The sequence below is a fragment of the Pseudorasbora parva genome, chromosome 3, assembly GCF_024679245.1.
Source record: "Pseudorasbora parva isolate DD20220531a chromosome 3, ASM2467924v1, whole genome shotgun sequence".
NCBI classification, from domain to species: Eukaryota; Metazoa; Chordata; class Actinopteri; order Cypriniformes; family Gobionidae; genus Pseudorasbora; species Pseudorasbora parva.
In genome coordinates, this window is record NC_090174.1 from 38542405 (window position 1) to 38569071 (window position 26667).

Consider the following 26667-nt stretch of genomic DNA (forward strand, 5'->3'; position numbering starts at 1 on the left):
TTTGATCTATCATTCACAATAATACACAATAATCTATCCTACCATGGTTGGGGGGGGGGGGGGGGGGGGTTACATATTTTACTTACATATTTGGCCAGTCAGAGGTGTTTATGATTCCAAAGCTCAAAGTCACATTTTTTAAATTCCAGTACCGAATTAGTATTGCAGTAGGCAGTTTTGACAACACTACGTCTGAGATACTGTGCTTTTCAAAGTGCACATTTGATCAGTTTCAACATGAAACAAAAATTAAACTGATTTACTGTAATATAAAAATTGTCAGTTTCCACCAAAAATATGCAGCACAACTTTTTTCAACATTGGTAATAATAATTATATTTTAAATATTTTTTAAATAGAAAACATTTTAAAATAGTATGGTTATTAAAAACTGTAATAATGTTTTATAATAATATTATTGTTACTGTATTTTTGATCAAATAAATTATAGCCTTGTTGAGCATATCACTTTTTTAAAATGTTACCACTCAAACTTTTGACTGTTTTGACTTAACTGGCTTACTGTGAATGATTAGGTATATATTATTCCATTCATAATTGGCTCAATCTCTGAACCACTTTTCTTTTCTGTTGACATACACAATATGTTTTTATATTAAGAAAGGGGGGTTGTGAATCGCATTTCATAGTAACTTTAACTGTGCAATACTGATGACACTTAGACATGCTTAAAAAAATGCTTACCTCTACAAAAGCAGCAACTTCTTGCAGCACCAGGTTCCACTCTAACTGGTCCTCTGTGTTGAACCGTTGGGTGTAGTCCTCAATCTCCTCAGACAGCTCCTGCAGAAACACACCACAGATGGTCTCAGACACAACAATATAAACCTTACTGTGTTTTTCTTCTCACAAACAGTGAATTGTTGCCAGCATATGTATTAGTCCTTTGTAAAAGCAAATATAAATAAATCCGTTAATTTCTAAAAAATAAGAATAATGGCTGACAGTTTGCAATTTTACTTAAACAGTGCCAGAATTGATGAGGCATGAATTTTGTCTTAATTCCAGCTGCATAACTGACCAACTGTTAATGCAGACTGATCCTTTGGCAAGAACCTCTGTTCGACTGGATATCTATAGGGAGGTGAGCCATGGGCTAAAAATGTGTAACTGGTCCTTTTGGTCTGCTGTCCATGTCTTACCTTGACTAGCACTTTAACCAGGTCCATTTTGTTGAGCAACAGACAAACAACGATAAACCGAGCGTAATACCTCAGCTTTTTTACAACCAGCTCAGGCCTGTGCAGAGATGGGACAAGATTAATAAACGGAAGAGAAAACCACACAAGACAGAAATTTGGGATCTTTATTGACTTGCTCTTAAGTACAGTGGAGCAAAAAAGTATTTAGTCAGCCACCAATTGTGCAAGTTCTACCACTTAAAAAGACGAGAGAGGCCTGTAAATTTCATTATAGGTACACTTCAACTATGAGAGGTCACAGCTTTCTGCAGACCATTAACTAGGTTCCCCCCGAGTGGTTATGGGATTTTTGCTCACCGTTCTTGTGATCATTATGACCCCACAGGATGAGATCTTGTGTGGAGCCCCAGATCGAGGGAGATTATCAGTGGTCTTGTATATCTTCCAGTTTCTAATAATTGCTCCCACAGTTGATTTCTCATTCTGTCTCTCATAGTTGAAGTGCACCTATGATGAAAATTACATGCCTCTCTCATCTTATTAAGTGTGATAACTTGCACAATTGGTGGCTGACTAAATACTTTTTTGCCTTACTGTATATTACTTCAAAGAACTTTCCAGAACATAGTTAATTACAATCAAGTAAACATCAACTTTGCCAATCACACATTAGCTTTTTTTCACCTGTCTTCTTTGTTGACTTGGTGGTAATATGATCGCTGGCGAATGGCCGAATAGAAAGAAAAGGCTTCATTTAGGTAGCTTGTTTCTGAAGTGCGGAGGCTGAGGAAGACAAAATAAAAAAAATTATGGGTAAACAATTCTTGAAGTACATTGTTTGAAGTGTACAAGATGAATGAATAGTTGTGTTAAGAGGATCCTTACTAGTAATGGTAGTACAGCTGCCCGATTTTTGAGGCCACTTCACCGATCTGCCACCTCTTGAGACCATACCGGTTATCCAGGACTTGTCTATTCTCCAGTCACATAAACCCAAATAAGAATCATCAAGAATCATCTGTCATTAATGTTGACATCATTTGGTGCAGAGGAACTATCAGAGGGACGTTTGATCATGCATGTTAAATCATCAGTCTTATGTAGTTCTAAGCCAAAGAACCAGTTTTATTTTTGAGCTTTTGGTAAAAACAGACCTTTCTGTTTTAAAAATAGATCTATCTAGAGGGCTGACCTGTGCTGCTGCTGAAACTTCCACAGCTTGGTGTATACGTCAAATGTTCGGCCAAAATAGGACTGCCACTGCTTGTGTCCATATTGAGGCAGATCCCTGCAGGAGTGTGAGAGAACAAACAAGAGAAACACAGCCAAATTTACTTCAGTAATGAATTCTCCTCATTTATGTTATGTCTCCTCAAACATCAAATTAACAGCTTTAGGAAATTAAGCCGACAAATCATGAGCGAAATCAAAATAATCCCATTTCTAAATGTTTGTGTTTACACAGTATTTGGAACTGATAGGTGTAAAACTATTTACAGTTAGGAGCGATTTAAAAAATAGATAGGGTAGAATTTATTTTCATGCCAACAATCTTTACAATAAGGGCAATATGAACAAGGAACTGATATCAAAGACCCTTGTCACAGTTGTGAAAAAAACATATAAATAAAACAAGTAAATATATTTTTAACCTCTTAAACTCCAGGACCATTTTTTGGGATTTCCGCCTGGATTTGGCCTCCACAAACTGAAAGGCTTCCCATACACACATTCAGTGGTCTAAGTTCAAAATGTTGGTGTCATTTTACAGGAAACCCTTTGAAGTTACATAAAACACTGCTAAAAGTGATAAACATGTAAGTATATGTTGTCTAAGATGTAAAAAAACCCCAAAAAAGTAGGCGCTTTTTGATCATTTTTGTTATAAATTCATTTTTGAAAGTGTGTAACTCAGGCCCTGTGTGCTCTAGGTTAATGCAGACAGTTTGGGCAGTTTCCACTAAATTCCAGAAAATATTGGAAAAAAAGAAGTTTGTTTGTGTCATGTTGCATGCAAGATTTATTCAAAGGGGACCCCTATCCCCCCTATCAAATTCCAAAAGGGATGCCAATCTCCAGAAAGTAGAGACTCTAAGCGTACCACATATGACATCATAGCTCCTCCACAGACATTTAAAATTGAAAGTATATACATGACAATGTCATTCCGGACTCTGTACAGGGTCCACGGAGTTTAAGTGGTTAAAAAATGGTGACTTCCACGTCACTAGAAAATTTCATCACAATGTATTTGATAAAAAGTTATTTAGTAAACAAGTTAAATAGAGACATCTTCAATAGAGACAACAGATTATTGGGAAAACACACACACACACACACAAACAGTTTGTCTTCCATTGTATAGATGAAAAAAATGCTGGGACATATCTCAAAATGTCGGGGGGGGGGGGGGGGGGGGGATTCTTTCACAGGCAACAGATGAAATAATTAAAATGTCTGGGTGAAATACCCCTTTAAATTTATAACCGTGTAAAGAAAATTAGTCTTGTGATTCGAGTTAATGTTTTTTTTGTGCCTATATTACCAGAATTCTATGCAAATGGCATCTTTTTTTTCTCTCGAAACTTATTTGAATCTGGAAGGATTGTATTTGGCACAGAAATACTCAATTTTTTAACAAAATTTAACATTTTTTTTTTTTTTACTTGTCCATGTTTAGCATTAGAATCCAACTCTTTAACACTGTAAATGAGTCAGAATGCATGCAAAAGCATTAGACACCCCCTTTAAATATGATCAAAGTACTGTGACTCATTGTTTTATATCACTGGTATGCTTTAAAAAACTATAATAATTAAGGTTGTATTCCAACCAAACCTCCGACCTTGATACCCACATATTATATAAGGCATTTCCACCCATCTGCCTTGACACTCCAATTCCAAGACATCATTTTGGACAACAGGAGATGAGCCTTCCAAATATACAAGTGGTCATGGTTGTCATGCACCTAATTAACATCATCGTGACAATGATGAGAAGATATTGATGGAGCGGGAGGGCAAAAACAGAGCAATCAGAGATAGTCAGAAAGTGCGAGTGGGTGAGAGTGTTTGGGCAGGGCTGTGGTGAGTCATAGTGCTGATGATGTGAAGGAATTTGACGAGCTATGGCAATCAGCTGGAGAAGTAGCTCTTTTGCCTCTACTCGCTCTTTCTCTTTATTCCTTTCGCGTCCTTTTCCCCCTGAACCCTCCTCAAACACCTCTAGGCCCTATTGTTATCATCAGAGGGTTGCTATGACAACAGAAGCAGGGACTAGGGAAAAAAGGGAGGTTGCGAATGCAGCAGGTAAATGCGAAAGCCCTCATTTACACATGATTACAGTAGATGACGCATCATTTATCATTCTGGGAATGTCAAAAAATAAATCATGTACAGGCATAACTTTGAGTTACACATATATAACGCGAGCACACACACACACACACACACACACACACACACACACACATCATCCAATGCAATTAAACGCCAGCACCCAGACACGCCTCCTTTCATTCATGCAGATTCGATGTAACCGAGTACTGTATGTATTTTATTTCCACAGCTTTCATTCATAACGTGCTTTCACACGTGCTGTAAGATTATAGAGATGGATTTGTGAGATTTACGGTTCACCCCGTTGCCCTTGTGGGATGCGTGAGACAAGGTCAGGAAGGAGATAGGTGCAGTCATTAGGCAGAGCTTTAATTTCACTACATGCACCATTAATTTCCCATCCTCTCTGACAGCATTAATACCCACAAGACAGATTCACTGGCGGAGCACAGCCAGGGACAGACCTGTAAATTAAGGAAGGAGGAGAAAGGAGGGAGATAGGATGGTGTATGTGTGCCGATGGGGTCAGATATAGTTGAGTAACAGAGCAATATTGCATCTGTATGGTATGGCTAAGCCCTCTTGTACTCCACTGCTTTAACTGATTTAAGTATCAGTATTAAGTATCATTCCTGTTTTTTATTAAGATACATTTTTTTTAAATATTTTGATGTATTTTTTTAATGAAAATTTCTTTATTAAGATTTTCTGTGCACTTTTTAAATTAAACATAGCTACACTACATGGACAAAACTTTTAATTATTGAATGAGTGTTTTTCAATCAGACCCATTGCCACAGCTGTATAAAATCAAGCACCTAGCCATGCAGTCTTGATTTGTTTAAAAAAAAAAAAAAAATTTAAAAATAAGCCAAGACAAGAGCTCCGTTAATTAATAATGTTATAGGATGCCACCTTTGCACCAGGTCAGTGAAATTTCATCCCTGCTAAATATTCCAAGGTCAACTTTAAGTAGTATTATTGGAAAGTGGAAATAATACAAGCAAGTTAAGAAACAGCAGCCACGAAACAGAAGACCAAGCAAAGACTCAGAGTGGGGTCACCGAGTGCTCTGCTGATTCCATAGCTGAAGACCTCCAAACTTCCGCTGTAATTTATATCAGCACAAAAGCAGCTTCATGGAATGGACATGGAATGGAGGCACATCACCAAATACCATGCCTAGCATCAGATGGAGTGAAGAAAAGCATGCCGCCAGTAAAAAACAGGTGGACTCTGGAGCAGTGGAATTGTGTTCTGTGGGATGACGAATCATGCTTCTGTGTTTGGCAGTCTGATGGGCAAATCTGTGTTAGGTGGATGCCAGGTGAACATCACCTGCTTCACTGCATTGTGCCAAAAAGTTTGATGGAGTAAAGTTTGATTGAGGAAGAATAATAATATCCGGCTGTTTTTCAGGGGATGGGCTAGACCCCTTACTTTCAGTGAAGGTAAATCTTAATTCTTCAGCATACCAAGACATTTTGGCTGATGCGATGCTTTCAAATTTGTGGGAACAGTTTGGGAAAGGCCCAAACATGACTGTGCCCCAGTGCACAAAGCAAGGTCCATAAACGCATGGTTGGATGAGTTTGGTGTGGAATAACTTGACTGGCTCGCACAGCCATAAATAACACCTTTGGATGAACTGGAACGGAGATTGTGAGCCACTTAATATCAGGATTTTACTCTAGTCTAGCCTGACAAACCAGACCCCCATCGAGGTGTTGGGTCTGGGAACTCACCATTCACAGGGCTCAATCCGAGGGGCGGGATAAACGGTTGTCTTTCAAATTCCCTCTGCCATACAACCAACCAGAGCAACGAAGAAGGTTCTTTCTTTCTTAAGAATGACTTTAGTACCGTTCTTTGTTCTTTTCTCAAAGAAAAGCTTAACAACAAGTCTTCCAGAGTCACGGCCAAAGCCTATTCGAAAGACTGCTGTTCACCAGCTTTGGTTTCTTTGCAGAGAACCGTCGCAACTCTGCCGTCATTATGTTAAGCCCGCCCACCGACTCTATACACGATGTGATTGGCCTGACAAGTTTGTTTTTTCCAGCTCACAATCCAACAGAGAGTTGCTAGACTACCCTGGCTGCAAATTAGATTTGCTGCAGCTAGGGTGCGTCTAGATTTCTAGGCTAACTCCAGTCTTTAATGTCAGATGATATTTTAAAAAATCTTGTCACTTTTATATGCCGTTTTGGTGATTTCTTATTATTCATGTTGAAAACAGATGTGCTTCAATATATTCATGTCACATTTAAGCAAGTCACGATTAATCGCAAGAAATTGCATCCAAAATAAAAGTTTGTGTTTACATATCAATGAATTATTCATTATTATTTATATTTAAATACACTCACATACATGTATTTAAGAAATATTTGCATATATACACTGTGTATATAAACTTATATTATATATAAATAATACAAAAAAATCTTAAATATATATACATGAATGTGTGTATTTATATACAGTAATGGTCAGAATTATTGGCATCCCTGGTAAATATGATCAAAGATGCCTGTAAAAATTGTTTATCTTTTATTCAAAAAATTCTAACCTTTCATACAAGTACAATAATTGAAAGTGGGGGTTAAATCAAATTATTCAGAATCTGTCCAGATCCTTCATATTCCTAGATCCGTGTTGGTGCTTCTTCTCTTCATTCACCGCACTCATTTTCTAAAGGGTTCGTGTCAGGAAACTGAGACGGTCATGGCAGAAGCTTCATTTTGTTTTAAGTGACACATTTGTGTGTTGATTTTGATGTTTGGTTTGAATCGTTGTCCTGATGAAGGATCATTTTCAGTTTTCATCCAAATAATTCCAAACATACTGCTCGTGTTCGATATAGACACGGTGTAAGGCTTGGATGCAGCGGCAGGAGGTCTGTAGCTATTGACTGCAGAAAGTTGGCAAATTCTGCTCACTGTACGCCTCAGCATGCGCTGACCCCGCTATTTGATTTTACGTGGCCTACTACTTTGTGGCTGAGTTGCTGTTGTTCCCAATTGCTTCCACGTTGTTTTAACACCACTAACAGTTGACCATGGAATATTTAGTAGTAAGGGCATTTCACGAATGGACATTTCACAATTTTAGTGCACAGGTGGCAACCTATCACAGTAGGTCTCACTCCTGAGAGCAACCCATTTTTGTGTGTGTGTGTGTGTGTGTGTGTGTGTGTGTGTGTGTGTGTGTGTGTGTGTGTGTGTGTGTGTGTGTGTGTGTGTAGCACAAGCACAAGCACAAGCACAAGCACATTGCATCATAAACACATATGTATCAGCCCTATTTATGTGACATTCTTGAAACTCTTTGTTGCACGTTGATGGAAAAAATATGAATATATGGCTATAAAAATGTCTCTTTACCGAGTCAAGTTTGTTTAATAAAAAGATACTAAAGATGTAAGATCTATCAAGTAGTGGAAGTATTAGGAAATGAGACCAATTAATAATAGCTGTTTCATTACTGAACTCTTCAGGGTGTTGCTAAGCATCAAATGCAGAATTAGGCCGCTACTGGATAGACAGCCTAATTAGTATGGAGAAACAGGGCAATGGGTGTGGCCTCATAACAAGCATCTAATCCTGTATTTTTAAGCACAAGCTATCATTAAGGTAAGACACATACATGCATAAACATGTGTATTGGTACTGAGCATCATATGAAATCATTTATGCAGAAATAATAAGCAATTAAAAACTAAAATGCTACGATTCTAATGCTGACATCTTAGAAAAGCGAGTGGATTTTTTTTATCACAGAGAAAAAATTGAGACTGTCAATTCCCACTATAACATACTAAACACTACCTGCTTCTGACTAATAATGGATAAAAGTAGCTGAAAAATATATATATTTTTAACCTGTTATTGTTTAGAAATGCAATAGCACAATAACACACCATGAGGTATAATTCATGTCTGTAGCACAAACAGGGTAATTAAACTGTAATGCTTTTTTTTCTTCAAATTAACTTAAAGTGGACTGGAAGTATTTAATGCTTAATTTGACAGAATTATATAACTGTAAAAGATAAAAGAAAAACAAGTGTTTACACTATATTCGAATACCGCAATAATGCACACGATTTTCAAAAATATCCAGTATTAAATATGAAAAAAGATAAGTAATATACTGACACCAAACTCTGTCCTATGTACTTTCATTATAGCACCTATATAAGGCTATATGAATATCAGAACATGTGGGCTTTTCTATGAGCCAACCTCCTGGACTGTAGCTGTCTCATTCACTTATGCAATATAAATGTAACAAACACACATCTGGTAATGACAGGGCCTGTATACAGAGATAAGAGAGGAAAGAAGGAATACAAATTGTGAAGACAAGAAGGAAAGAGAGAAAAAGAATCAGGAGAGAGAGAGAGAAGGCTAAACGAGAGGGAGATAGAGCCCACAGCTACTGACATACTTGTCCTATAAATAGTCTTAGCTAAAAATGACTGATTAACTCAAACGCAACCTACTGGCCACTGAGAAATGGTGATAAACACGGAGTGACGCGATTCGTTTTTTTTAAGGGTGTGTGTAATGCAGAGACAAACACTGGCAGATATGAGGGGGTGGAAGAGGAGCGCTAAAGATTCATTCAGATGTAAAACTGAGCTTACTTCACCCAGACACTGGAGAATATAAAGGGCTTTCCGTTCCCTTATGGATAGATAACCAGGCAAACATCAACACATTCAGTACAGCACAGATGAGAAACTAGAACCTGCTTATTAATAGATTAATAATCAACCACACCCACAAAATAGACTACGTTAATGCACGTCAGACCTGTTTTAGAGTGTTAAATACGGTTACATTCACACACAGTTCAGCTATAAATGAGTGACACCTATTTCTAAAAACTGCAGTGACTTTCTTAAAGGGATAGTACTCCCAAAAATGAAAATCTGTCTTCATTTACAACTGTGGCCAAAAGTATTGGCAATATTACAACTATTCTTAAATCACTACACTGGCTGCCAGTTAAATTTCGTATTGATTTAAAAGTTTTACCACTGACCTACAAAGCATTAAATAATTTGGCACCACAATATTTGACTGACCTTTTGCCACCATACACCCCAGTTCGAAATCTTAGATCCATCAATGCTGGTCTTTTATCTGTCCCTGTAACTCGCCTGAAATCTATGGGTGATAGGGCTTTTTCAAATCTTGCACCTAAACTCTGGAATACCTTGCCTGTAGAGATACGAAATGCAAAATTGTTGCACATATTCAAATCCAGTTTAAAATCATTCTTTTTTAGGGAAGATTTTATGTAATGTTATTTTGTTTAAGTTATATTTAGTTGTATTTTTTAAATTATTTTAAATATTATTGTGGTGTGGCAAGCAGCGGGGCGAGGGACCGCGAGAGCGGGCCGGTGATTAACGTTTCACAAACATTTATTAACTCAAAATAAATGAACAAAACGAAAGTAAAACTGCGGACAGCCCCTCACGGACGACTGCCCGCAAACACACACAAAATAAAACGTGGGCAGCCCCTCACGGACGACTGCCCACAAACACATAAACAAAACATAACATAAAATTCCAGGCCTGGTCCTCTCTCGTCTTCCGCTGTCCTTGCTCCTCCTTATATGCTCCCGCCACATGGCCGCGAGACGAGACCGGTGTGCCACGCAGCTGGCACTCGTGAACGTTAATCACCGGCCCGCTCTCGCGGTCCCTCGCCCCGCTGCTTGCCACACCACAATTATATAGTTATATATTGTTATAATTTGTTGTGGTTTTATGTTCTTATGCACAGCGCTTTGAGAAGCTGCTTTTAAAGTTGCTATATAAAATAAAAGTTATTATAATTATATATATATATATATATATATATATATATATATATATATATATATATGTTGTTGTTTTGCTAGATTTGCTGCTTTAGTTGTTGTGGTGTTAATTCATATAGTTTCTAGATTATTGTGCAGTGATCAGATGCATTTTAAATAACTACAAAAATCTTCATCGGCTAAATATTTTTACTTTATCACACAAAACAAACTTTTTTGGTTTTTTGGTTCTGGCACAGAATGACCAGCTTACATAATTTTACTAATTACTTTATGAGCAAAGAGGAAAGTGTGAACAAGTATTAGTCAAGAGAAATAACTCAATATCATTCTGACTGGATTATAAGAGCAGGCTGATTGATATAAAAGAAGAGAAGAAGTGCTTCCAGTCCTTGTGTTCTTGTGTTACCAGTGGTTACCTCCAAAGAAAGAACATCACCACTCTGCAACCCTGAGGAATCAGCTACTAAATTGGATCACCACCACTGCAGAGCTTGCTAAAAATTGGCAACAGTTGGGTGTGAGTGAATCTGCATGTACAGTGAGGCAAAGACTTGTGTACAAGGATTGGACAGAAGAAGACTGGTGAAAAGATATTTTCTTTGATGAAAACCCCTTTCCGGCTGTTTTGAACATCTGGAAAATGAACTGTCAATAGAAGTACAGGTGAATGCTACCATTAGTCCTGTGTGGTGCCAAAAGTGAAGCATCCTCAGACCAACCAAGTGTGGGGTTGCTTTTTTTTTATCCAAGGGAGTGGGGAGTCTGCCCAAAAACATTTCCATGAATAAAGAATGGCATCAAAAAGTCCTGCAAGAGTCACTTCTCCCAACAACTCAGGAGCAATTTGGTGATGGTCCTGTGCATTTTCCAGCTTGATGGAGCACCATGTCACAAGACAAGAGTGATAATGAAGTGGCTCGGAGATCATTACATTTAAATTTTGGATCCGTGGCCCGTAGAGAACCTGTGGTCAATCCTCAAAAGGAAAAGTGGACTAGCACAAATTGTGACAAACTCCAAGCACTAATAAGGCAAGAATTTATCACCATTAGTCAGGATTTGGCCCAGAAGCTGATATCCAGCATGCCAGTGTGAATTGCAGAGATTAAGTATTAAAACTGAATATATTGACTCTTTGCATGTATTGAATATTTTTGCCAATAAAAGCCTTTAAAATGTATGAAATACTTATCATTGTTTTCTAGTATACTATATTAGAAACATTAAAAAAATGCAATTACAAATCATTTTGAGGCATTAAACCTAAAACAAAAAATGTTACTGCCAATACTTTGTGTGGGATACCATTAACTCACATGAGGATGAGCTTTATGTTATCTAAAGGTTTTTGATTTTGTCACTGTCTTCTAACAGTAGAGCTCCCCTCAGTTTTGTAATCTGAGTATAATGATGTTTTCAATGCTGTCATAAATTAAAAAAGCATTTAAGGCTGCTGTCAGTTAATTAAGATTTGGCCACCTCGACTAGACTTGGATATTAAATAACATTGTCTCAACTGTGATAAGACATTCCAGTGTTATGTAAGTCACCATATTTCATATTAGTCAAAGTCACTCTATAGGGTTAAACAAATGAACAATACAGGAGTAAAATAATACACAAGAAAGAAAGAAAGAAAGAAAGAAAGAAAGAAAGAAAGAAAGAAAGAAAGAAAGAAAGAAAGAAAGAAAGTTTACATAAGGTCAGCGCATGATTGGACACAGACAGCAAACTGGAAGGCAAACAAATGCACAAAAAAACAGCAAAATGCTCAGACACTGAGAAGAAACTGACCGTAAGCCATTGAAAAGCTGTTTGGACTTGTCCAGGAGATAGCAGAAGTCAGTGACAGTTTTCCTCTCACAGAGAGGGATGTCATCCTCTGCCCCCACCCCTGTCATGGCAGCTGCTGTAAACACAACAAAACAAAATAGTGAATTTAAAACAGACTGTCGGAAGAGTTGTGCAAAAGCGAGTCGTTAGCGCAAGCACGTCGTTCAAACAGCCATCAGTGGCAGAGGCAAGTTTTATGAATCACAGCACCACAGAACTCTGAACTGACACACTGTGGGTATAAGAATCTGCATCTGTGACGTGGGCAGATGTTGAATCAGCTTTGACGAAAACTGACTAATTCCACCTCCAAACCAACTGATACGCTCTGACGAATTTGCATGAGTTGCAACAAAAGTTTCACTGAGAAAATTTAAATAATCCATTTATCTATCTATGAACTTCATGAAGAGATGAATAAAACAAGATACAGCTAGAAGTACTTTTTTGTTTAGCTAATCAACATGACAGTGGTCTTGGAATGATTGAGTTGGGTAAGTTATTTTGTGGTGTCATGAATAGGGATGCTAACACTCCACCTTTTACTTGTATTTTTAAAAATATGTTAGGCCCATATGTGTTTGTGCTATGTTGTGCATGTGACCATGAACTGCTACCTCCTCTGTCAGGGAATTTAAAAAAGCTGGTCAGTCTGACATGGTGTTGCCTGAGCTCATTTTTATTCATGAGCTCGCTCAGTTGAGACTGCGGCCACAAAATTCGTCAGTAAAAGTTTTTGCATACAGCAAGGATGGCTGAACGTCATATATATATATATATATATATATATATATATATATATATATATATATATATATATATATATATATATATATATATATATATATATATATATATATACACACACATTGAGGAAAATAAGTATTTGAACACCCTGCTATTTTGCAAGTTCTCCCACTTAGAAATCTTGGAAGCGTCTGAAATTGTCATCGTAAGTGCATGTCCACTGTGAGAGACATAATCTAAAAAACAAATCCAGAAATCACAATATATAATTTTTTTAACTATTTATTTGTATGATACAGCTGCAAATAAGTATCTGAACACCTGAGAAAATCAATGTTTATATTTGGTACAGTAGCCTTTTTTTGCAGTTAAAGAGGTCAAACGTTTCCTGTAGTTTTTCACCAGGTTTGCACACACTGCAGGAGGGATTTTGGCCCACTCCTCCACACAGATCTTCTCTAGATCAGTCAGGTTTCTGGCATGTCACTGAGAAACACAGAGTTTGAGCTCCCTCCAAAGATTCTCTATTGGGTTTAGGTCTGGAGACTGGCTAGGCCATGCCAGAACCTTGATATACTTCTTACAGAGCCACTCCTTGGTTATCCTGACTGAGTGCTTTGGGTCATTGTCATGTTGGAAGACCTAGCCTTGACCCATCTTCAATGCTCTAACTGAGGGAAGAAGGTTGTTTCCCAAAATCTCACAATACATGGACCCGGTCATCCTCTCCTTAATGCAGTGCAGTCGCCCTCTCCCATGTGCAGAAAAACATCCCCAAATGCTATTTTTTAAAAACAGAGATATTTTCCTTTGTTTGTGCCCATTGTTTACACGCAAACAAACAATTTGCCTCTGAAAACAAGTCTTTTCTAAAACTCCAGCCAGAGTGGAGATTTAGAAAATCGTTGTTTGCACGTATGTAAACCTAGACAAACGGGTGTTTAGGCAACCAATGTCACAGTATACACCAGAGCTCGCACCTACATCAAAAGTGCGACCTATGTTTACATGTGATCATGGAAGCCTTCAGAGTAGCAGTTGCATTTATGTTGGTGCAAACTCTTCTTGTGTGTTTGCTTTTGCAAATACAGCTGCTCCACTATGTTGAGGTGCATAGAAGAATGAGTGCTCGGAGGACAGCAATTTTGCAACAACTTCTCCCTCCAACAAGAAGAACTAGCCGAGGTCACCACTAGCTTGAGCTTCTTGTTACACCGCCACCTACAGGTTTGGCATGCTCTTGACCATATATACATGAGTATGTGTGCACAGTTATTTTTGAAACCAGAGGTTGAAAATGTCAGTTTATGAAAATAGCCACCCACGTGTAAACGTAGTCTTGATCTAATACAGTCATGAGTCTTTTGGGGAAAGATGCAGCAAGTTTTTCACACCTGGATTTGAGGATCCTCTGCCATTCCTCCTTGCAGATCCTCTCCAGTTCTGTCAGGTTGGATGGTAATCGTTGGTGGGCAGCCATTTTCAGGTCTCTCCAGAGATGCTCAATTGGGTTTAAGTCAGGGCTCTGGCTGGGCCATTCAAGAACAGTCACAGAGTTGTTTTACAGACCACTCCTTCGTTATTTTAGCTGTGTGCTTAGGGTCATTGTCTTGTTGGAAGGTGAACCTTCAGGCCAGCCTGAGGTCTTGAGCACTCTGGAGAAGGTTTTCGTCCAGGATATCCCTATACTTAAATTCATCTTTTCCTCGATTGCAACCAGTCGTCCTGTCCCTGCAGCTAAAAAACACCCCCTTTCCTACATGTCTTTTTTGTAACAAACTCCATGTACGCTTTCATTTGTTTTGCACTGAGGAGAGGCTTTCGTCTGGCCACTCTGCCATAAAGCCCCGACTGGTGGAGGGCTGCAGTGATGGTTGACTTTCTACAACTTTCTCCCATCTCCCGACTGCATCTCTGGAGCTCAGCCACAGTGATCTTTGGGTTCTTCTTTACCTCTCTCACCAAGGCTATTCTCCCCTGATAGCTCAGTTTGGCTGGACGGCCAGCTTTAGGAAGGGTTCTAGCCATCCACAAAGTCTTCCATTTAAGGATTATGGTAGCCACTGTGCTCTTAGGAACAGAATTTTTTTATTGTGACCATGGCCAGATCTGTGCCTTGCCAAAATTCTGTCTCTGAGCTCTTCAGGCAGTTCCTTTGACCTCATGATTCTCATTGGCTCTGACATGCACTGTGAGCTGTAAGGTCTTATATAGACAGGTGTGTGGCTTTCCTAATCAAGTCCAATCAGTATAATCAAACACATCAATCACAATCAAACATCGCAATGACAAGCAATATATGAATGATTTTAATAGGTTACTTCATTGTTGAACACACACACACACACACACACACACACACACACAGTGAAACGTGCACACAAGCCGCCACTCTGAAAGCATGCAATCCCTTCAGTTCTGTTTCGTTTCTTGTTACAGACTCAAAACTGTCTACACACACAGTTATGTCAAAATGGCTGTCCTGATGAGTATTTATGTAAACCCAGTCAGTTATGCTTTAAGTGAACGATATCAGTCAGGGAAGGAAACCGGATGCGTGTCAATAGGATCCGTGCATTAGGTCTTAAAGTGACAGCCTGCTAATACAGTAAACCTCCCACTATCTGTCAAACAACAAAAGAACAAGAGAAAATCACTGTGCCTTTGGCTGAATAACATTTGTAGCTTTATCATGTATCAGTGTATATTTAATTCATATGAAGACTACTGTTTTTATTTTTTATTTTTAATAACAAAGATAAATTAAAATAACAAAAATAATCGTCCACAGCAAGTTTTTGTTTACCTGGATGTTCTTGATGTTAAGTTGTAGGTTGAAATAACTATATATTACCAAGTCAAGCAAAGAGTTTTTGGTATTTAAATATTTGCATTACATTATTTGTTTGTTATTTGTTTGTTTGCAGAGCGGGGAGTAAGTAGGTCAAGTGCAAATGAATAACACCTGTGTCTAATTGCAGTAATTGGCGTGGAGAGACAGCACAAAAGCCACTGCGGGAGGAGAGGAAGGGAGAGATAGTTTGGACTGGGACTAGTCGGACAACCCTGAGCCTGAGACGATAGCGAGTGATACTGAAGAGTTTACGAGTTGTGAGATTGAGTTGGAGAGACAGAGTTTTACGCCCTCGTGCGTGTTTGTGTTTACACGTTGTGTTCGAGAAATAAAGTTTCACTAGTCCCAGTCATACCGACCCCGTCTTCTTCCTTCCCCACAAGAGAGTTAAAAGCCACGAACCTGACTACACTGGTGCCAAAACCTGGGAAGGAAGAAGAACGCCGCCGCCGTTATGGAGACCCCGTCAAGAAAGCCACTTGCAGAACTGGTACAATCGCTCGCCAGTCTTCATCAGGAAACGCATCAAGATCTGTGGGCCGTAAGGGAGGAGCAGAACAAGAGGTTCGAGGCGCTCCTCCAGGCCCAGCATGAAGACCGCGAGCTGTTCCGGAGCTGGATTGACCAGGAGATTCGGGCCGTCCACTCCCGCACCACCAACTCAGCGGCCGCCGCACCCCTCTCAATGATGGAGCCCCAGGATGATCCGGAGGCGTTCGTCGACCTCTTCGAGAGGACCGCCGAGCTCCGGGGATGGCCCAAGTCGGACTGGCCAATGCGTCTCCTTCCGCTGCTATCCGGAGAGGCGCAGGTAGCCGCCCACCAACTGCCAGTCCAGAATCTCCTGGTCTACGACGACCTAAGGCACGCGACTCTCCAGCGGGTCGGCCAGACCCCGGAACAACATCGCCAGCAGTTCCAGACCCTGGCCCTCGAAGAGTCCGGTCGGCCCTTCGTCTTCGCCCAACAGCTCCGTGAATCGTGCCGCAAGCGGCTGATGGCCGGCAACTGCGACATCAAGGAAGTCATCGATCGAGTGGTACTGGAGCAGTTCATCGCGCGGCTTCCCCGGAAGACCATTGGCGGAGGACCAGATGGTGGCGTGCTGCGGGGTCGGCGAGCCCTTGCCAGCGGCATCTCTCTCTTCTCATGCCTCTACCCCGCCCCTCTTTAAACCTGTCCCCCTTCCTAGGTCCCAAGGTGGGCTGTTGCCCCGGCCAGCACCACGCTGGAGGACGGGGGGCGCGGCCGAGACTCCAGCCGCTCTCAGACCAGTGCCTTGGGGAGGGGGCGTGTCCACCGACCCCCTTCACCCCAGCCTCTCTCTCCACGCCAAGTATCTGTCCTACTTCTAGCCACTACGGCAGCGGGGAAGTCTGGGCCGGCTTGTTGGCGCTGCGGGGACCCAGGACACTTCATCAACCGGTGTCACACTGATCTGGGTCCCCGATGCGCCACAAGCCGCCCCCGATCAAGCTGGCCTGTACCAGATACCAGTGAGTATCAAGGGGGGTACGTATCAGGCTTTGGTGGATTCAGGTTGCAACCAGACCTCGATACATCAAAGCCTGATCCATCCTAAGGCATTGGGTAATAGCCGCGTGGTTAAGGTGAGGTGTGTGCACGAGGAAGTGGTGAACTATCCGTTGTTGCTCGTGGATATTCAATTTCGGGGACAAACGCATAGTGTGGAGGTGGCAGTTAACCCATACCAATTGGCCTGCGTTTAATAAATTATTGGGACACTTGTGTCCGGATGCCTCTTGGGGGAAGAGGGGAGGAGGGAAGGTGACGACGGTGCAGGTGGGGGAGGCGGATTCGGGACCTCTGGGAAACAGAGTGGTCTGAGTGGTCCCATTCTCTCAGACCATGATGACTTCCCCCTGGAGCAGTCCCAGGATGAGATGCTTAAAAACGTGTTAAATCAGGTCTGATCCATCGATGGCCACCTCCTCCATCCTGACCGGCCGCTCACCTAGCCATATTTTTCAGTGATAAAAGACCGGTTGTATCGGGTGACCCAAGACGCCCAATCAAAGCAAGATACAACCCAGTTGTTAGTACTGAAAAGCCGCCGGGAAATGCTTTTCCAGGCGGCTCATGTGACTACAATGGCCGGGCATTTAGGAAAAACGGCAACCCTAAACCGTCTAATGGCCCGTTTTTAATGGCCGGGCATTCACGAGACTGTACGCAGGTGGTGTGCGTCGTGTCGTGAATGTCAGTTGGTGAATCCACCAGCCACCCCAAAAGCACCATAGTGCCCCCTTCAGCTGATGCAGGTCCCCTTCGCGCGAATTGGGATGGACCTCATCGGGCCATTAGAGCGGTTAGACATCGCTTTGCATTAGTCCTGGTGAATTATGCAACGCGATATCCCGTGGCAGTTCCGCTCCGCACTATTTCTGCGAAAAATGTAGCGGGCGCACTGTTCTCGTTAATCTCCCGGGTGGGAATTCCCGGACTCGGGGTTTATGTCACGTACAATCCGCGAAGTCTACGAATTGTTGGGCATTAAATTGATTCGCACCAGCGTCTATCACCCACAAACAGACGGGCTGGTGGAACGGTTTAATCGCACGTTAAAAGCCATGATTCGTAAGTTTGTGCACAAGGACGCCAAAAATTGGGATAAATGGCTAGAGCCCCTGTTATTCGCTGTCCGCGAGGTTCCCCAAGCCTCCACGGGTTTTCCCCCTTTGAGCTGCTCTATGGACGCCAGCCGCGGGGATTGCTGGACTTCCTTAGAGAGGCTTGGGAGGACGGACCTTCCGCAAGCAAGAACGAAAATTCAGTATGTTCTGGACCTGAGAGCAAAACTCCACACTTTGGGGAGGCTGTCACGTGAGAATTTGCTCCAGGCAGAAGACAGTCAGAGACAGCTATATAACAGAGGCGCTAGGCTATTATAAGTCAATTTACACCGGGAGATAAAGTACTTGTATTGCTCCCTACCTCAATCTCTAAATTACTCGCAAAGTGGCAAGGACCTTTCGAGGTCACACGGCGAGTGGGAGATCTCGACTATGAGGTCATTTGATCGGATAGGGACGGGGCGCGTCAAATTTACCATCTCAACCTTTTAAAAAAGTGGGTGGAGGCAGAGTCAGTGATGCTAGCAATGGTGGTGAGCGGGGAGGAGGATCTCGGGCCAGAGGCGATCCAAAAAGCACAATCTATCACGCTGGCCCCTGGGGGAGACCACCTCTCGCCCTCGCAGCTCACTGACGTGAAACACTTACAAGCATAGTTTGCAGACGTGTTCTCGCCCCTACCGGGTCGAACGGACCTCATTCAACACCACGTCGGGGACAGAACCGGGTGTGGTAGTTTGCAGCCGGCTGTACCGTTAACCGGAGCACAAAAAAAAAGGTGGTGCAGGGGGAATTAGCAGCAATGCTCAATATTGGAGTAATAGAAGAGTCCAGCAGCAACTGTGCGAGCCCGATAGTTTTAGTGCCTAAAACGGACGGCTCCGTACGGTTCTGCGTGGACTATCGTAAGGTGAACGCGGTGTCAAAATTTGATGCTTATCCAATGCCGAGGGTGGACGAATTGCTTGATCGGCTAGGGACCGCTCGTTTTTATTTGACGCTAGACTTAACCAAGGGATATTGGCAGATCCCCTTGTCTCCCATGTCCATAGAGAAAACGGCTTTCACCACGCCGTTTGGTTTACACCAATTCGTCACCCTTCCGTTCGGCTTGTTTGGGGCTTCCGCGACCTTCCAGCATCTGATGGACAGTATTCTCCGGCCGCATGCTGCGTATGCCGTCGCATATCTAGATGGCATCATCATCTACAGTGCGGACTGGCAGCGGCATATGCAGCATTTGCGGGCTGTCCTGAAGTCGCTGAGAAGAGTGGGGCTCACGGCCAACCCGAAGAAGTGTGCAATTGGGCGGGTGGAAGTAAGATATCTGGGCTTCCACTTGGGTCATGGACAGGTGCGTCCCCAAATTGATAAGACGGCGGCAGTTGCGGCCTTGTCCCGAGACCCAAGACAAAGAAGGAGGCCCGATGCCTCCCCGGCCTGAGTCGGACGGTGGGAGTATGTGGCGGAGGGGGCGTGGTTTCACGAGGTCTGTAGCGGGAGAGAAGGTACGGGGCAGAGCGGGGAGTAAGTAGGTCAAGTGCAAATGAATAACACCTGTGTCTAATTGCAGTAATTGGTGTGGAGAGACAGCACAAAAGCCGCTGCGAGAGGAGAGGAAGGGAGAGAGAGTTTGGACTAGGACTAGTCGGACAACCCTGAGCCTGAGACGATAGCAAGTGATACCGAAGAGTTTACGAGTTGTGAGATTGAGTTGGAGAGACAGGAGTTTTACGCCCTTGTGCGTGTTTGTGTTTACACGTTGTGTTCGAGAAATAAAGTTTCACTAGTCCGTCATACCGACCTCGCCTTCTTCCTTCCCCACAAGAGAGTTGAAAGCCACAAACCTGACTACAACCACAAAAGTACCTTTAACAGAAAGCGAGCGAGCAGAACATCTCGCAGTTTTCTTTATTTTACGAGCAGTTTTCTTTATTTTACAAAAATCTCAATGTTTTGTTTTTATTGTGAAAGTACACTTTACAGTTTCCAATAATTTATTCCTCTAATCTGTATGCCCATAAATGATGGAGTAGTTTAAATTGTTTCTGCAGTTATAATAAAGGAAATAAATCAAGTGATTGCAAAGGCACCACACACACATATTGCTAACTTGTCATCGCAGACTGTTCATTATAAAATTTGAACAAAAGGTAAACCCAACATATAAGTATAAAATAAACAATTCTATAAGTTTAAATAGTCCATAGTACAATTTTTTAAATTACTAATAGTTAGTAAGATTTAAGTTTAGGTATTGGGTATGATTAAGGGATGTAGAATAAGGTCGTGCAGAATAAGGCATTAATATGTGCTTTATAAGTACTAATACACAGCCAATATCCCAGTAATATGCTAATAAACAACTAGTTAATAGTGAGAATTGAGCCCTAAAATAAAGTGTTACCATTAATTTCCTGTTACTTTTAATCAATTTAATTTACTTACTACAATAAATAAATAAACCACTAAAGGACAGCAGAGGTTCAACTGCCTGCTGGCTGAATAATGGGATATCTCAATGGCCTTTCAGAAACAAGCTCAAAGCTTTAATGGCCTATAAAGACAGCACATAGTCTACTCTGTGCAGTTGGAAGAAGGTCGGCTCTAAAAGAGGGCCAATTAATCTGCATCTTTTCACATAAAACTGTGAGAAAAGGAATAATTCATTATGCTAAATAAATGCTAAAAATTACATTTCAATTTCCATATGCATTAAAGGGATAGTTCATAGTTGTGTAGTTCATATTAGTTTGTGTTCGGCTGGACAGAAAATATACAGTGAGGAAATTAGTATTTGAACACCCTGCTATTTTGCAAGTTCTCCCACTTAGAAAGCATGGAGGGGTCTGAAATTGTCATCATAGGTGCATGTCCACTGTGAGAGACATAATCTAAAAAAAATCCAGAAATCACAATGTATGATCTTTTTAATTATTTATTTGTATGATACAGCTGCAAATAAGTATTTGAACACCTACGAAAATCAATGTTAATATTTGCAATTACAGAGGCCAAACATTTCCTGTAGTTTTTCACCAGGTTTGCACACACTGCAGGAGGGATTTTGGCCCACTCCTCCACACAGATCTTCTCTAGATCAGTCAGGTTTCTGGCATGTTGCTGAGAAACACAGTTTTAGCTCCCTCCAAAGATTCTCTATTGGGTTTAGGTCTGGAGCCTGGCTAGGCCATGCCAGAACCTTGATATGCTTCTTACAGAGCCACTCCTTGGTTATCCTGTCTGTGTGCTTTGGGTCATTGTCATGTTGGAAGACCTAGCCTTGACAAGGGGTGCACCGATCCGACTTTTTCAGTCCCGACACCGATACCGATGCCTGAACTTTGTGTATCTGTTGATACCCGATACCAATCCAATACTATTGTTAAATTAATAATAAACTGTATACCTTCCTTGAAGAGACTAAAGGCACCAGACTTTACTAAATAAAGATAATAAGACAAAATAACAGATGCAAAGTGTTGAATTCTTATTTATTTAAAAAACAATTGTGCATTCAAATCTAAAATATAATTTAGGGCTCGACATTAAGCATGCTCATGTCTCTCCTTCGGTTAAGTAAAATGGTCATTCACTTGTCCGAGTAAAAAATGTGCTTGTCCTGAAAAGTTAGATTTGTGTGTGTGTGTGTGTGTGTGTGTGTGTGTGTGTGTGTGTGTGTGTTGTAAATATAACTTATTCTGAAGCAATATTCTCAGTGTTCAATCAGCTTTGACATATTTTAAATCTGCATATTAGTGATATTTTACCTTTATAAAGGGCATTTTCCCCTAATCTTATTAAATATAATCTATGCTTCAGGTTTCATATTATATTCTTAAATTTTATCTATACATTAAATTAAAAAAGACACTATAGGGATGTTACCAATCAAATTAAATTATTTACCCAGAAAAATTACTACTGCATTAAATAATGTTATGAGATTTGTATTTTTGAATAAACAAAATAAATGTTGAAAAATATAGGAAACTAAACCACCAGTAGGTGGCAGTAGGTGAGTCTTAATGAGTGAGTTGAGTCATTAACTCAAACGATTAGTTCAAACGCCTGATTCCTTTAAAAATGAGGCAGTCGTTTACGAACAGGTTATTGAATCTTTGATTCAACCACTGAATCACGTGAGACGTGTTATGGTTCTGCTGTTTGGAACTTTGTTGCTCGGAATCTTTGTTTGGAACTATTTTCGCAGCTGAAATAGAACAAAAAGACTCAATATGGCATCTAAAATGTAAGTAACTAATGTTAATGATTGTTTATGGAGCTGTCATAGGAAATCAGTGACATTTTCAATCGTGATGGTATTCAGGGAAACAGCACATTTGGTTGTGTGATGTTGTTTAACTGTATCATATGTTATAAAGATAAAACGTAACATTTTGAATGTTTACCGCAATTACTATGTGTGAGCGGCGCTTTTTTGATTTCTCCTCAAGATGCGCAAGCGTCAACAGCGTGTCATTACAGTCAGTTCATTACATTAGCCTTTATCCATATCCACTATCAGTAACCACTTACAATAAATTACTCCTTTGCATCCTGCAAAGTTAGCTGTTGGGCTGTATTGTCCACTCATTTAGTTTTGCGGAGCTGCAGGAATGCAGCTTGCTCCTTAACATGGTGTTTCTGGATTAAATTGGTAGTAGTATTGCCGACAGATGAACTAGTTGGCGTGGCAAGCATAAAATATCTCTACACATCCCACTTTCTGGCTCACTCCATGTTGCTTCGAGCATTCGACACACGTGAAGCTGACGAATGACGTAGGGTTCTGCTGCGATTAAAAAAACAAAACAAAAAACACCTGGATCAGCCTGTGGATCTGTTAATTTTTCCGATCCCCGATCCAGCTTTGTCGTCAGTATCGCGGCCAATATCCAATCCTAATATCGGATCGGTGCACCCCTAGCCTTGACCCATCTTCAATGTTCTAACTGAGGGAAGGAGGTTGTTCCCCAAAATCTCGCAATACATGGCCCCAGTCCTCCTCTCCTTAATGCAGTGCAGTCGCCCTCTCCCATGTGCAGAAAAACACCCCCAAAGCATGATGCTACCACCCCCATGCTTCACAGTAGCGACGGTGTTCTTGGGATGGTACTAATCATTCTTTTTCCTCCAAATACGTTAAGTGGAATTATGACCAAAAAGTTATATTTTGGTGTCATCTGACCACATGACTTTCTCCCATGACTCTTTTGGATCATCCAAATGGTAATTGGCAAACTTAAGACGGGCCTGGACATGTGCTGGTTTAAGCAGGGGAACCTTCCTTGTCATGAATGATTTCAAACTGTGACGTCTTAGTGTATTACCAACAGTAACCTTGGAAACGGTGGTCCCAGCTCTTTTCAGGATGTTGACCAGCTCCTCCCATGTAGTTCTGGGCTGATTTCTCACCTTTCTTAGGATCATTGAGACCCCACGAGGTGAGATCTTGCATGGAGCCCCAGTCCGAGGGAGATTGACAGTCAGCTTAGCTTCTTCCATTTTCTAATGATTTAGGGCCCTATAAAATCCGTTTTATTTTTTCCCAAATTCGGTTTTAATTTTTTCCCAAATTCCGTTTTTTCCGTTTTAATTTTTGCAAATTCCGTTTTTTCCGTTTTAATTTTTGCAGATTCCTTTTTTTCCGTTAAAATGTTTGGCAATTCAGTTTTTTTTTTACCCTTTACTGTTATTTTGGTGAAAAAAGAGTGAGCTTTTAATGTTAATAGAACATAAAACAAAAAATAGGAATGACCTTAAATTTATTGAGGTAACAAACATCACATTTACTTTTTAGGACAAATATGATATTTGACATAACACTACACTTCAAGTACTTCAAATATTAATGGTTATTAGCTTTAAACTTTCCGGTAAAATAAATTATAATAGTTTATATAAGTTAAAATGAAAGTGCTCCAGTAGCTTTTTCTTTCAAGTAATTTTTTTTAAAAAGAACTAAAAAAAAAATCATAAGAATCATCTTTTACATACAGTACTATTAAGTAAAACACTTAAAGCTGAAAATTAACATTAAAAAAAAACATTTCACCATGAAATCATGTAGTGAATTGTTCTGTGTGTTTAACAATCACCATTATGATATCCAGAGCTGTGAAAAATAAAAATACACGAAAACACAACACTGCTTGAAGTTTTTTCCCCCAACTTCAAAGGCCCCTTTAAATGATTAAAACTAGATGCTTCATTTTAACTTTAAGGTTACTTATCATGTAAACTACCCATAGGCTACAGCATGTTAAATGCATGTTTGGAACAGAGGGGAAAACGGTCGCATTTGCAGCAGATATGCATTGCTGCCTAATGTGCCCATTATAAATCAAAGCACGACATGACAGGGGTCGAGCAGAACACCGGAAAATCTGACAGAATGGACAATATTTGTCTGTATGTGCAATACACGAGCCGCGGTTCAGCTGCGCGCGCGACCAATGCTGCCTGAGCACAACGAGCGCGCGGCTCCCGCTCTCCATAAGCAAAGCTTCTGCGCCGCCTGCGCGTGCAGTGTGAAATCGCCGTTAGCGTAGAGTTTCTTAACTTTTTCGCTGCCGAAAGCAGAGCTGTGGAGACCAACTTCGCCGTACTTTCATTGTTTTGAAGGGCGAGCTGAAATGACGGGAGGGGTTGTGTCGCGGAGATTTGCTTCCCCCCGTCTGCACTTTCCTCAGACATACGTTCTTAACCCACACGACACAGAATTTCATTACAAATATGTAAAATTCCGGGGAAATCTGCGTTAACACCAGATTCCGCGTTTATATGCAGATTCCGCGTTAATATGCCAATTCCGCGATTCCGTCCGCGATTCCGTGATCGCGGAAATTATAGGGCCCTAATGATTGCTCCAACAATGGACCTTTTTTTACCAAGCTGCTTGGCAATTGCCCCGTAGCCCTTTCCAGCCTTGTGGAGGTGTACAATTCTGTCTCTAGTGTATTTGGACAGATCTTTGGATCGGGCCATGTTAGTAGTTGGATACTTACTGATTGAAGGGGTGGACAGGTGTCTTTATGCAGCTAACGACCTCAAACACACTAACAGGTTCTAGCTGATAGACAGGTGTTCAAATACTTATTTGCAGCTGTATCATAAAAATAAATAGTTAAAAATCATTGTGATTTCTGGATTTTTTTTTCCGATTATGTCTCTCACAGTGGACATGCACCTACGATGACAATTTCAGACCCTCCATGATTTCCAAGCGGGAGAACTTGCAAAATAGCATGGTGTTTAAATACTTATTTTCCTCACTGCATTTCAAATAATATGGTAAACTAAACAGTTGATGGGCCCTATTGACTTCCATTGTATGGAGAGAAAAAAATACTATGGAAGTCAATGGGGCCTATCAACTGTTTGGCTACCAACGTTCTTCAAAATATATTTTGTGTTCAGCAGAAGAAAGAAATTCATACAGGTTTAGAACGACTTGAGGGTGAGGTGGGAAATTTAAATTTTTGGGGGAACTATCACTAAGTATTTTTTTTTTTTAAATGGCTTAGCCCCGTGTAGCAACACCACACATGGCCTCTCTGTGGTGGCAGGAGATAAAATCGTGTGGCATAGATGTGTCATATGGAGGACATGTGCACCTCTTGTGGCTACACTGAGAGGGACCAGGCGTTGTGTGTGTATGTGTGCATCTAGGGGTGGATTGGGGGGTAAAGAGAGCAAGGGACGTCAATGGCACAGAGGAAAGTAAGAAAGAGGGGGTGTGACAAATACAAGCCTAAGGATGAATGTGCAGTGCTTACTGCTCGGATCAGATCAGATGTTAAATCGGACCCGCTGAGTGAGGACAGAGTGGAGGAGAGGTCCACACAAGACAATAAATGTTGATCAAAATTCATAATACACATGTAAGGCATGAATTTTAAGTGAGCTTTGGGAAACAACTAGAAGCTCAGACGAGGTTCATTTATAACTGTTAAGATACTCAAATAGCCTTGACTCAATGTAGTCAACAATTCAATTTTACTCACGTTTTTGAATAAGCATATGCATGGAAAGTTCTAACTCCACATCTGTGAGAATAAATGGAAAATTGGTATGTTGAAGGCCTGTTCTTACCAATAAGAGCAACTAATGTATGATGTATTGTGCTGACATTGGAAGCCACTGCAGGGAAAAAGATCATTTATTGCCTGAAACTATCTACAATGTCAGCTTGTGTGTGTGCGTGTGCATGTGGTCAGGCCCGGTGGGTAGTAATTCAGCTGTCAGTCTAAGGTGGCCTGAATGAAAAAGACCTGGGCATGTCCACCACC

General features: G+C 40.9%; 1 protein-coding gene across 4 annotated transcripts in view; it reads right to left on the reverse strand.

Moving 5' to 3' along the window:
* The window catches only part of scai (suppressor of cancer cell invasion), a 44048-nt gene that overhangs the window by 12209 nt on the left and 5172 nt on the right, over window positions 1-26667 (reverse strand). For 3 of the 4 annotated variants that reach the window (XM_067438737.1, XM_067438738.1, XM_067438740.1), the window contains 6 exons: window positions 12140-12254; window positions 2356-2451; window positions 2049-2135; window positions 1848-1946; window positions 1164-1260; window positions 706-804 (listed from right to left, as the gene is read on the reverse strand). In XM_067438737.1, coding sequence (XP_067294838.1) covers window positions 706-804; window positions 1164-1260; window positions 1848-1946; window positions 2049-2135; window positions 2356-2451; window positions 12140-12246 — 585 coding nt within the window. In that variant the 5' untranslated portion in view covers window positions 12247-12254. Of the gene's footprint in view, window positions 1-705; window positions 805-1163; window positions 1261-1847; window positions 1947-2048; window positions 2136-2355; window positions 2452-12139; window positions 12255-14319; window positions 15151-26667 lie in introns of those variants that run through there. The other variant, XM_067438739.1, reaches the window with a different exon arrangement.